This window comes from Gambusia affinis, linkage group LG09 (genome assembly GCF_019740435.1).
Source record: "Gambusia affinis linkage group LG09, SWU_Gaff_1.0, whole genome shotgun sequence".
NCBI lineage: Eukaryota > Metazoa > Chordata > Actinopteri > Cyprinodontiformes > Poeciliidae > Gambusia > Gambusia affinis.
The window spans coordinates 6,697,725-6,711,468 of record NC_057876.1 but is presented as its reverse complement, the minus strand read 5'-3'; the positions used below and the strand labels follow the sequence as shown (position 1 = coordinate 6,711,468).

At 44.6% G+C, this 13,744-nt stretch overlaps 1 protein-coding gene across 1 annotated transcript in view; it reads right to left on the bottom strand.

The window, feature by feature from the left end:
* The window catches only part of LOC122837290 (POU domain, class 3, transcription factor 4-like), a 2,908-nt gene extending 1,238 nt beyond the window's left edge, over positions 1-1,670 (bottom strand). The window contains exon 1 of the mRNA XM_044127542.1: positions 1-1,670. This exon is cut by the window's left edge and continues 1,238 nt beyond it. Within this exon, the coding sequence (XP_043983477.1) occupies positions 46-1,131 (1,086 nt within the window). The 5' untranslated portion in view covers positions 1,132-1,670 and the 3' untranslated portion in view covers positions 1-45.
* Between the last annotated feature and the right edge of the window lie 12,074 nt (positions 1,671-13,744).

The window sequence follows — 13,744 nt, the reverse complement described above, 5'->3', positions numbered from 1 at the left end:
GCTCCAGAGTCCGTAACCGGGCGGGTCCTCCTCCTCCTCGCGCGGTCAGAGATCGTGGCACGAGGACGTGTCCCCCGCGCTCCCGCTGTGCGAATAGGGTCCCTCGTGCGGCGGCGGCGGCTCCCCGGGCGGCGTCATCCGCTTCTCCTTTTGCCTCCGGTTGCAGAACCACACGCGCACCACCTCCTTCTCCAGCTGCAGAGAGTCCGCGAGCGACGTGATCTCCTGCGCGGCCGGCTTGGGACACTTGAGGAAGTGCGTCTCCAGGACCCCCTTCACGCTCACCTCGATGGACGTCCTCTTCTTCCTCTTCCTCCCCTGAGCTGCGATCTTGTCTATGCTGCTGGAACTGCCCGTGGACGAGTCCGCCTCCTCCAGCCACTTGTTCAGCAGTGGCTTTAGTTTGCACATGTTCTTAAAGCTCAGCTGCAGGGCCTCGAACCTGCAGATGGTGGTCTGGGAAAACACGTTGCCGTAGAGCGTACCCAGGGCCAAACCCACGTCCGCCTGCGTGAAGCCCAGCTTGATTCTCCTCTGCTTGAACTGCTTGGCAAAGAGCTCCAGCTCGTCCGAGGTCGGCGTCTCCTCGTCCGAGTGGTCGTGGCAGTGGTGCCCGCCGAGGTCGCTGTGCTCAGGGCTGAGCGTGTCCCTGAGGCCCGGGTGCATGCCTTGGCCCTGCGGGTTGGCCGGCGGCGTGAGGCCGCCGTGGTCCAGCATGCCGTTGACGGTGAAGCCTGTCTGGGAGTAGATGATCTGCTGCCCACTGGTGATGGAGGAGTTGTGGGACACCGGGGTGCCCCAGGCTCCCGGGTGGCTCCCGTGGTTGTTGTGGTGCGGGGAGTGATGCGCGACGTGCGGGGAGCGGTGATGGATGATGCCGAGCTGCAGGTCCTCTCTGCCGGGCTTCACGTCCTGCTGCTCCATGGAGGACCAGGGGCTGCCCTCCGACAGGCTGCTCGCCCATTGGTGCCCGAGGGGGTGCCCGTTGCTCTGGACGCTCTGCAGGTAGTCGCTCTGGAGCAGCTTCTGGTGCCCTCTGTAGGGGCTCGCGGGCTGCATGGCCTGGCTGTCCGCGTGGATCATGGAGCTGGGGCTGAGCAGGGTGTAGGGGCTGGAGGCAGCTGTGGCCATGCTGGCTGCTGAACCCCACTAATGCTACTGAATGGAGGCAGCGGTTCAGCATCTGACATCTCCCTCTCTCCGGAGCCCCGTCTGCAGCCTGGCACTGACTGACAGCTTCCGCCGCCACTCACGCGCCGACGGCCGACGCGTCTCCGCCAATGACGTGCCGCGAGACTCGCCGAGCCTCCGCCTTCTGGAAGCGGAGCTCGGGTTACCACGGAGGCAGTCGGACCGGAAGTGGTGTCGTACAGCATCGGTCGACTGGGTCTGGCTGCGGAGTGATGGGAGCGTGGAGCGCGGTTCCTGTTTATTAATTAAAGTTTCCAACTGATTTACGCGCGCCTTTATTGCTGCTCCCGTCACCCTTGAGCGCGTGCGAAGAAAGGGATTAAAGCGCAACGGCATTTCTTAGACGTGCCAGCACTTAAATTAGAGGCGTACAATCAAACTAAGAGCAGTTCGCACTGGTAATTATTAACTTAACAAGGGAAAGGAATGATCAGGTGTTGGGTGGAGAGTCGCGCTTTTACGCATTCTTTTACGCACAGGTCATTTGAAAACCTTTGTCACTTTGGCGAAAGGAAAAACAGGAAAAGCACATTGAATAAAATGTAACTCTCAATTTCATATTGAGAAATTAGATCTCAATGTTGTTGAGATTTATTTTCTCAAGAATATTAAATCCTTTCTGCTCGTCTTTGCAAATAAATAACAAAGTGTGGAGTGGAGTTTTGTTTTAAACAGCCCCTTTTACTCTAACACCCCTGAATAAAAGTCGCCTAATTTGTACACAATGTGACGATGAAGGAAAATGAAGAATCGGGTTAAAACCTTGACCCTTATTTCAAAGAGCAAAAGGAAAAAGCAGGGTATCATTGCTCTTCTAGCGTGCTTGTCAACTGACCAGCATTGATCAAAAAGGGAGTCAATCTCTCTGGAGACGCTTCAGAGATCCACAGAATCTATCAGAAGCGTCATCCTGATCAACACCTCCTGACACTAAAACATGGTGGTGGCGGCATCATGCTGTGGGGAGGCTGTTCTTCAGTGAGAGTTGAAGAGGAAGCAAATGGAGTCAAGCACAAAATCGTCTGCGCACTGTGGCTAACATTCACCTTCCAGCAGCACAAAAGTTTTAAAACCTATACAGCCAAAGCTGCCAGTTTGGATAAAAAATAATAAAGAAGAATCAGTTAGAAGGGACCAGTCGAATCCTGGTCTGGATCCAATGTAAGAATCGTTGGCAATATTTCAAAGATGTATGCTAAGAGACACTTTTCATCCAACATGATGGCCGCATCATGCAGAGGAGACAGGGCTCTAAAAGCCGCTGTACCCCCAGAAGACTTGCAGCTGTAATTAAGGTGAAAGGCGGTTCCACGTAGCAATCAAAGCCCCACGAGCGCAAACAGTGTTCCTGAAAAACATCCATCTGTGAAGCACTTCTGCAGGACACCGGTCACACAAAGAAGTGACTTACATCACTAAGCTCCGACCCGTAGCCGCATTGAATCTAATTTGAAGTTGTATGGATATTTGTTGAGGTCCTCATTGAAGACGGTAAAAACAATCCCGACAAAGATGGCAGTGTGAGTTTAAAAAGAAAAACAGAAACAGAATCGGAATTTATAGTAACGACGATAAATCAAAAATAAATAAATAATAATTCTATCACGATAAACGATAGACGACATTTCCGTAGATGTATTCAGCGATCGCCGCGTAAAGAATTCAGCAAGTTGTAGTCACTTAAGCAAAGTCCCTCGCAGTTATTATGCATCACTTTTGCATATCTTCCAGCTAATACAGCTGCGTGATTGCATTTGCCATTAGCGGGCGGCTGCGTCACCGTCCCCCTTATTGGTTTGAAATTCCATTAAACATATTGCTGCAGCTCCCAGGTTTAAGCTTGATTTAAATTTGCATACATTTTCATACATTTAGAAGAAATAAAAAGAAGGCTGCAGCAGCCACCAGAAAGTCATTAGAAGAGCGGAGAGAGGCACAAGCTGCGCTGACGGAGAACCGAGGCTGAGACGGGGGCCAGGGGGGGCAGAGAAAAGAGGCCGGAGCAGGTGAGCTGGCTGACCGGGGCGGGAGTGCAGGCCGGCCCGCTGGAGGGAGGACGGGGCCTCGGAGTGACAGAGGGAGAGAGGAGGAGGAATAATGGAGCCTGTAAACTTGCCCAAGTAGATGGGTGGGAAATTAGAAAGAAAGAAAGAAAATCGTATGGATATGTTTGTTTTGTTCCTGGTCTAATTCCTGCGTGGAGCTGCGTCTGAATACTTTATAGCCATTCTCTTTGAATTTCGGCTAAAAGTGGCTGAATATTTGATGTGAAAGGCGATGTTGTTCCACTGGCCTAGATTTGGTGAGCCGGGTTGCTTCGTTTGAATCGTTAAGGGGTTGGAAAAAAAAAAAAAAAAAAAAAAAGAAGAAGAAGTGGCGGCGTTTGTTGTGAACTTGCACCACTATTGATGGCAGCAGTTTCTCAATAAGGGACCCACATTTTCATGTCATATGAAATGACACGCCTCAGCGAATTGAGTTTTGAAAATGGATTAAAATATACACGCACTACATCGTTTGATCTAAACCGCTCGAATTAGACATTTCAATACGGAAGAATTAGGGAAGGGAAGGGATCACATATTTGCGTCTTTTATTTCCCAAATATAAATTTGCCTGTGTTTGCTGTGGCGCATAAAGCAGGACTTGGATTGAGAGAGAAAGAGTGAGAGAGAAAGTGAGAGAGGGGGGGTTGTTTCGCTCTCCATAGTCTAAGTTTCTAAGTGTAACAGATGCTTCTCTAGAAACGCTCCTTGTGCCGACTCCCTTTTATTCGCGTCGACATTTTTCTGCCGCCGAGCGCGTTTCCATAGCGAGGCGAATAAAAGGCAAATCCCCGCTCCGCGCCTCCAATAAAGGGCCCATTCACAGATAACCCGAGCCAGCCCCGCTACACTTGCAGCCTCCTCTCCATACAAGGTGCACATTACTGGCGAACAACTGAAACTAATGAGCTATCATTTCTTTAATTTCGCCTTTGTGGAGACGCTTGTTCGCGCTTGTTTATCACGTTTTTTTGTTTGTGTTTGTTTGGCGGCTGAGGGTGAATTTTTAAACGATTGTCTTGTGACTCGGGCGGTTTGCAGTTTATTTGCAGGAGGGGAAGGGGAGGAAATAAACGGATCAGTCAGCAGTAAACTACCGGGGTTCGTCTAAAAATAAAGGGCAAGATCAGATCTGTTAATGCAGCAAACGTGGTAGCTTGATGCTAGCACATTTGCTGATTTAACAGGTTAGAATCATTTGGGCAGATTCTAATCAGTATTTCTTAACACTGAAAAGACTTACTAATAAATTAAACTAAATTCTAATCAGTTTTGAAACAGTTGCTTTACTAACAAGATTAATTCACGTGAAAGCTAAAAGCCATTATCGAGCTAATTTTACTCAAATTAAGTCTTATTTAAGTTCTGTCTTATTTTCTTTACCTATGGCAATTTTCACCCGTTTGAGTTTTAGTAATTGAAAAATGCAAAACAAATAATAATAATAATAATAAAATCAAACAACTTTTACGCAACAAAATAACAGTTGAGTAAAACCAAATAAAGATGACTAATATACCTACATCGGTTTAATTCGCACCACGCAGCGCTACATTGAATCCTCGGCTTCCGTAGTTTTGTTTTCCTAAAATCCTGTTTAAAACGAACCAACAAAAAAAAATTAAGTATCTTGTGACTGCCATATTAAACGTTACTCAATAAGTAACAAACTTAAAAAAAACTGTTTTTTTGTTGTTTTTTTCCCCCCCCAGGAGTCCAAATTGCTAGCTAGTTTGACATTAGCATTAGCGCCTTCGCTAACTCTACTAAAGCTGGACGCAGACTTAAATTCTCGATCCAACGCAGAAACTTTCTCAACCACAAGTCTCATGACGCTTCTCAGCTGCTGCTGACTTGATGAACTCATTACTAAATTGAGCACATTAGCTTCACTGTTCTCAGCGGGAGACGAAATGGGCTAACAGCTGATTCACAAAACGTCTTTATTTGAATTCTAATCCAAATGTGTCGGTTGTTAATGTCAAATTTCAACCATCTTTGAATATTACATTTAAATCCTAATGTGCTTGATTTAAATCAACTATAATTTAAATGGCTACTACAACTGTAAGAATTGTTTGGGTTTTTTTAAAATCTAGTTTCGCTTTAGCATTAGAACTGCCGTAAAGCTAGCTAAACCTGAACTCAAACTTAAATTCTTGCCCCAATACAGGAACTTAAAACTCTTAAAGATGTCTTAAAACAATTTTATTGCTGTACTCATCCTTAATAAAATCAACATAAACATGAAACACTGAAAACAAGACTAGAGGATAAGAGTAGCAGCTGATTGAACCGCCATCTTCAGTTGGGATTTGTAACGAAAATGTCTGAAACATAGTTATTACTGATATTTTTTTCTAAAAAGTAAAAAACACCTCCCCTAGTAATAGTTAATATTTAATAACCTCAGTTTTTTACAGAGTGAGACTCAATGCTACCAGCTTTTTAATTAATACTTCAATTAACATGATAAAGATTAATTAGAGCTTTAGATTAATTGTTTCACCATAATTATTAAGTAATTTTTTTTTTAGCATTTGTCAAGTTAAATTGCCTCTTGGCTGCAGCTCTTTTATATTCTGTCAAGAAATTTAAATGACTAAAATTAACCTTTAAAGAAAAAAAAACCTTAAGAAAACCTCACATAGAGTGTATATAAAAATGTAAACAAGAGAATGTTGGTTTGTGTTAATATCTCAAACTTCCAGGGTTTGTTCTTCAGAGAATCCACACTGAGGTTCAGCTTTGTTAGCCCCCCTTCTCCTTTTGAATTAAGATTAAAACGAGTTGTTTATTACAAAAATTGAAGCGCGCGTCTGAATTCGGCTGGGCGTTTTGTGCTTCATTTGGTTTTTTATGGTTTTGATGTTCCACCCTGCAGCTCCCAGCTCCGTGCTGCGGCTCCCAGATAAATCAGGCTTTAGTCTGCTATTGAGAGCGCCTTGGGCCTCGGGGCGGGACCTGTCACTTTCAGTGTCGTGACCTTTCTGGAAACTTTCCCCCAAGGAGCCTAAAATCTGCCCCATGCCGCCAACAGAGCAAGGCCACATATTTATTTATTCACATACATTGGACACAAAGGATATTATAATTGCTATTCTTTTTTTTTTTTCCTGACCCACAGTGAGTAAACTGGAAAAACAACAAACCGCCCTGCCAAAAAAATACGTAGTAGATGTTTTGTTTTTTGTCTGCTCTTTTGAAAATGAAAAAAGAAAGAAAGGAAGAAAAGGGCGCCTTTGTCATCTCTCAGTCTGAACTAAGTTGTCCTGCAAGCTGCCAGACAGAAAAATCGATACTCCCATTAACCCGTGACGTCGCTAATAAAGGACAGCTCCAGCACGTCCAGACAGGACGAGCCCCGGCCTCACGTCGCTCTCTGTGACAAGCTGTTTGTTTTTGTGATTAGCCTGATTCGAAAACGTCGCTTTAAAGTGCTGAGGAACGACGTGTCGAGCACAAAAGTCCCATCTGCTCCTTTTTACGCGCACGTCTGTGTGTCCGTCCGAGGCTACGAGGGCTGGAAACGCGGCCGGACTGACCAGAGAGTGACTGTATAATGTATGAGAGTGGGCTGCGTTTGTTTGCTCTGCACTGCCACACTCTGCAGGCTTTGTGTGGATGTGCGTAGGATTTTACACACGTCCAGTTTCAGTCACCAAGAAATGAATGTACACAACTTTCACTTCTATAGTTGGAGGTATTTCCTTTAATTTTTTATTTTTCTGCTCTTTTACATCTAATGATGGTTTTAGAAAATTTGATGTACTTCAAAGGGAAGGCTTAAGTAGCGCTGTTACTTAATAAAGGCCAGATGCATGAAATATAACTTATACTGTACAGAGGGCGTTTCCTTCAGCATAGCAGGATTAATAAATTAATAAAGTAGCTTTTTCCACCTACTTTAAAACATAAGTTTTGCTTATTTGTGAATGAAACCTATGGGGTTTTACAGAAGGATAAAAGTAAAAAAAACAACAAAAAACAATTAAACAAAAAAAAAATTTAAAGGCAAAACAGAAACATTGAATAAAATAGAAAAAGTAAGTGAACACTAAAGATAAGGGGAAATAAAACAGCAAAACTAAAGAAAAACAAAATAAAACCTTTAAAACGAAGAAAGCGGAACTAAAAGAGCATGAAATAAAATACAATGAACAAGCCAAAATACACAATAGAAAAGAAAACATAACAAGAAATGAAAATCGTAAGAAAACCTCAAATAAAACCCACAGGAAAATAACCTTTAATAAATGTGATGTATTCCAAACGAGGAGAAATGCCTGCCTGGACATTTTGTCCACTTTTAAAATTAGAATTAAAAACAGAAGTTTTAAATTCTTCATAACCCAAAAGGCAAATTACCTAAAGTTATGATACAATAATAACAATAAAAAAAGTTCTCATGATTTACACAGGCCTTACGCCTTGAAGCTTGCTGAGTTTTTATTAGCTTGACCTGAGGAACATGAGCCATTTTATCAAGCAGCACAAAAAAAAAAAAAACAACAACTCAGCAGATAAAGTTTAGACAGTCAAATTAAGCTCATACTTTCAAATTATGCTGCCAGATTAGTTATTAAAACAGGCTGGGATTGAGTTGAAAAGCACCTTAAAGCTTTAATGTAAAGCAACTTAGCATTCCAGTTGTAATGCAAATTCCAGCATCAAATTATTTGGTGCTGGTTTTAAATGTTTTAAAAGGAAAAAGTTACAGGGGTCTCTGTAGAGTCTGTCCAGGTTTTACACTCAGAGAACAAAACCTAATGTAGGGAAAATGAGGTTGTTTTAATCTGTGAGGAACTGAAACACCTGAGATTCGAGGGATATTCACTGCTGGTGTGTGTGTGTGTGTGTGTGTGTGTGTTTCACTGTGTTACAGGTGCTGCCGGCTGCAGAGGCTGCTGCTGTTACGGGGTCACAGAAAGGAGCCATGACGGTTTTAACAACAACCAAAAGAAGGACATAAAAGTTTACCATCTGTTAAATTTCAAACCGCTCACATAAACTCGGAGCATCCTGCACAGAGATCACTGAAGAGGGAAAAAACAAACAAACAAACAAAAAAAAAAAGCAGAGAAACATGACGTGAGCTCTTCAGCACCTCCACCCCCCCACACCACACCTCCTCCTCTGCCGAGTTTGAGAAGAGGCTCGTCTCTTCTCGAGGCCTCCGATGGCACCTCGGAGCCAGATGAAGAAGAAGAGGAAGGAAAAAAAGAGGCCAAAGTTGTTGCAAAAACAGAAATCTGCTTTCCTCCTGTGGCTGCCTCCTGGAGGAAACCTCGCTCAAAAGTCAAAAATGTGGTCGATGTTTAATGAATGGCCCCCGCGAGTCTCGTGCAGGATGTGAGCAAGTTCTCTGCCACTGCTAAACAACCAGCCGACATACTTTCCCCCTGTGGAGAACGCAAACCCACCCATCTACCCACACACACACACACACACATGCACAAACACACGAACCGACAGGTCCCTCTGAAGGAGCAGGCGGAGCTGGCAGTTGCACATCTGCATTTCAAACACAGACTCTCTGGGATTCATTATTAATTAGCCTGCTGAGCCCTGGAGGACTGGTGATGCTGCCATCCCTATTACACACACACACATACTCACACACGCACACAAACACACACATAAAAAGCCCAGGCACACACACACGCACACCTCGTGACCCCTGTGCCCCCCTCTACACTTTCGAAAGTCCTCGGCTGAATACCGAGCTGTGCAAGAGCGTTGCTCCTCCTCCCTCCCTCCAATCACGTCGCATCTTCCTAATGCCTGGTAAAGATGATGAATTACACCAGCAGACTGCTTCTTAAGCCGCGTTATGTTCAATACACAGCAGCAAGAGTCCACCACGAGACGCGTCTCACGTCGGCGTCGCGAAACCTCCGGGTTGTCTGCCGTCTCGTCTCTTTGAAGCGGAATAAGTTGCGTTTTGTTTCGCCTCTAATTCGGGGCTGAGTCTCGGCGCGCACGCTCCCCGACCCCGGGGTTGGGGGGGATGAGAGAGACGTTAAAAAAAAAAAAGTTGGTGATGTAAGGGGAGGTGTGGGTGGAGAGGCTGGTTTATGAAAACAAACACGTCGCAGGGAAATAAAATAAGTCCGTGTTGCAGGTTTGCGGGGATTAGTATGCGGGGAGCATCAGATCCTGTCATACTTGTGACTGGATTGTGTGGTGACTGCTAACACGGCAGAGGGACTTCATCCCATTGGTTCAAACTTGGAAAATGCGGCGTTTGTCTCTTTAAAAGCCCCCATACTTCACTGTGCTTTACTGGGATTTTAACACTGGGAAATAATGCACGTTTTTCATAAAGAGAAAAATGAAAAGTATGTCTCACATTTGCATTCAGCTGCTCTTTGAGTCAATACTTTGTAGATGTGCCTTTTGATGCAGTCGCAGCTTTGGGATGTGTTTTTGCACAGTGAAATTTCTTTGCCAAAAATAAATAAATAAAACAAGCCCAAGGTCAGTGAGATTGCCCCGAGAGCACCTGTTAGCAGCAGGTTTTAAGGTCTCCCCAGTTAGATTAAGGTCTTGGCTTTGATTGGGCCGCTCTATTCTCTCAACACGCTCTGGTCTAAACCAATCCTTGCTAGCTCTGGGTTTATGTGTAGAGCTGCTGTTTTGCTGGAAGGTGAACCTCTGCTCAAGTCTTAAAGTCTCTCGCAGCCTGAATTTCTTAGAACTGCCACGTGTTTTGCATAATCCATCTTATCTCTGCACGCAGGCTAAAATAGTTAATACTTTTCTTGTCTAACCAGAGAACCGTCTTCCACTTGTTTTTCTGTCTCTTACACATTGCTAACGGGACTTCTTATGGCATTCTGTTAAAGGGGCTGTTATGTAAAATCTTCTTTCTTGATCATGTTATAATGCTATTCCTTCATCACAAACATACCTGTTGTGTTGCCTTGAATATTTTGTGCACATCTGAGAAACCCCTCAATCATTCAGGATTCCCTGAAGCGCCTTCCCTGCTCAGGCCCCTCCAGACTAGCGGCAGCAGCGATTAGCAAACGCCTGTTGGGACTGAAAGTCTGCTGGCTTCACTTCTACTTCTTACTCAGACGCTCCTAAAAACTGTAAACAGCATAATGGACAAACGCTGCTGCTGCTGCGATGACGCAGACTGTCGGAAAGAGGGGGAGCTTCTTAAAGAAACAGGAGCCCAATTTCAATTTCAAAGCGGCTTCAAAGTCAAATTTCATTCAAATCACGTTCGACATTTGCAGCACTTTTATAGCAACTGAAGGCAAGTTACTGGATTGTGTTGTCAAACGGCGCTATGTGCCTGGAACGTACATAATACTGTCCCTTTAAGAATGGTTTTCTTCTTGCCATGAATGCCACAGTTGTGTAGCGCACAACTAACAGCTGTCAATTATAACATATCCTCTCACCTGAGCAGTGGATCCCTGCAGCTCCTCCAGTGTTGCTTAGGTGGACGACAATGTCTTGGTAGTCTTGCAGTTGTAATGTATTCTTTCCATTTTCATATCACCACCTTCCTTAAATAAATGTCTGAACTCCATCCATCCATCCATCCATTTTCTGTTCACCTTTGTCCCTAATGGGGTCAGGAGGGTTGCTGGTTCCTCTCCAGCTACGTTCCGGGCGAGAGGCGGGTTCACCCTGGACAGGTCGCCAGTCTGTCGCAGGGCAACACAGAGACATACAAGACAAACAACCATTCACACACACACTCACACCTAGGGAGAATTTAGAGAGACCAATTAACCTGACAGTCATGTTTTTGGACTGTGGGAGGAAGCCGGAGAACCCGGAGAGAACCCACCATGCACAGGGAGAACATGCAAACTCCATGCAGAAAGACCCCGGGCCGGGAATCGAACCCAGGACCTTCTTGCTGCAAGGCAACAGCTCTACCAACTGCGCCACTGTCTGAAGTCACTTTTTGTCAAAGGTGTTTTTGTTTTGTTTCTTGGCAAAAACAATGACTCAGGCCATTATTTTAGGAAGGTGACGATATCATGGATTGGGGCTCTGGTCTTCTACACACCACATATTTCAGATTCTAATTCCCAAAAAGAAAAAGAAAACCATTCATGCCACAATTAAGAGATATGTTTTATGTTGGTTTGTCTAATAGAATCCCAATAAATACACAAAGGTTTGAGTCTAGTTTGACACAATGTAAAAAAAAATAAAAAATGGGGGAATGAATACTTTTTCGTACCCATCCATCCACAGGCACAAAAACGTGGGTATGCGCTACATGTGAAGCCTAAGAGCGCTGCGTTGTCGTCTGCTGACAGGGAGCTAAACCAAAAAAAAAAACGTGACAAAGATGAAAACGTAGTAGGGATGGAAAAACTTTTCAAAGTGGTTGACAGACTTTAGGTTAGTTATTTCAGTCTACCAAGTGGAAGCTTGTAAGTATTCAGGTTAGCTTAAGCTACTACAAAAATGAAAGGTCACTGTTGTTTTGAGCTGTAGCTGCAGGTGCTACAACGTCTCCGCATCCACCTACAGGAAATACATGACTGCATCCGCCCAGCATCCACCCGTCTGGAGGTACAGGTGGGCAGCGTGTGATCTCCCAGCACACATCATCACCTCTCCGCCTGCTTCCCTCCGGGCCCCGGCGCGGCCCCAGTCAGGGTTGGAAGCTCTGGCAGCAATTTGAATGTAATTGCATAAGTGAGCAAGACACCGCCATCATCGCCGTCTGCCTCCGAACTCTTTCATGTCGACTGGAAGCCGCTGCTCAGCCGTCACTTTCTATCTCCGGTCAAGCTAAGGCAGCTAGCAGCGAAGCGCTCTCACACACCGCCGCGTCCCCGTGAAGACCAGCGCCTCTCGGACCGACTGGATCGGATTCAGAGCGCTTCCTGGTTTTCGGGGACGGGACGGCGAGCGGCGGTCCGCCGACCGAGATCCGCTTCCCTGCAACACAGCCCGGCCTTTGTTGGATGCAGAGGGAAGAATCTGGGCCGATCGCAAGAAATCTGCACGAATGTTGTTACAAGGTCTCGCTCCGAAAGGGAATTCTCATTCCCCTCCACCTCTGCTTGGAACATTCCCCCCTTTCTTTCAAAGAATTGTGCGAGTATGATTTTTGGTTTGGTACCAATTCCACCTGGAGTCTCGGAGCAAAGAATAACAAATACGGGAAACATTTCATCCAGAATAATATGTTTATCCAGAGACCTGTGGACTTTGGGAGGAATGGACCCCTGTGATGTGGTCTGCTGCCAGTGTGTGTGTGTGTGTGCGTGTGTGTGCGCGCGTGGGTTCTTGTGTGTTTGGGTTGGACGTGTGAGACGGGTGAAGAGACTCTCCACCCCCCGGGGCCAGGAACTCTGGGTACGGAGGAAGAGAGACCAACACACTCTCAGATTTCCAAAGGGTGTGTGTGTGTGTGCGCGTGTGTGTGTGTGTGCGTGTGAACGCTGATATGTATCTGTGATACAGGATGTGACAAAAAGTGGGCAAACAGGCAGGGCACTAATGTGGTAAAAACTAGAAGTATCTCAGTTATGCTTCCTAAAACAGAAAAAGGCGATTTCCTTTTTCACTCTTTTTGTCTTAAAAACCTCCAGGACTTTCAGAGAGCAGCTGGATTAATGCTGAGATGAAATCACACAAAGCTGGACACAAATAACTAGTGTTCACATGGCAACCCCCATCACAAGCATTTAAAGCAGGATTTTATTTTACCATCCACAGTTTGTCGTTAGCCTGTCTGCTAATAGCATGACTGCTTATGATGGACAAGATGTCTCCCTCAAACCTGATGATTTTTATTCGATTGTTGTTGTGTCTCTGATGTCAGAGAAAAATAACCTGAACTGATTTTATAGCAGATATGTTCTGAAAACAACAAATAAAATCCAGTCCTGATGACTCTGACTTCCTTCAACAGAAATTAGTTTAAAGACTAATTACTGGCCACAATAAGAAGCATGATTAAAAAGCATAGTAAATTAAAATGCAGGAAAGACATGACATGGTACTTTAATAATGAAGAAAGTATTGAGGAAGAGCTCAGTGTACTTTAAAAAAAACCAAAACCTCAAGGATGTAATTAAATGTGCACCAAATGATGCAGAGATAATGGTTAGTTGGTGTTGCTGCTCACATTAGGGTTAATCAGGGACAAATCATGGAAATGTTCTGGCTCGGCACATTTTACTGATAATTCGGAACTGATAGCGTTATCTATATCCAATAGTAAATAACTATTATGGACCATGCAGGCTTATTTGGGTTTGGGTTTACTCCTCAGTAGCTGTGCAAAAACGACAAAAAGTATATAATGTATAGAAATCCTTTGTGACTGACCATCATTCTCAGTGGAAAATGTTCATAAAGGTGATCAGACCAGGACAGGAAAGACATTTTGGGAGGCAAGGCAAAAAAAACAAAAAAAAAAAAAAAAAAAAGCAAAACATCATTTTATTTATTTAGTTAGTTAGTTATTTTACATTTATCTCAAAGGTTACTCTGTATGTCTTTTCATGATGTGAATG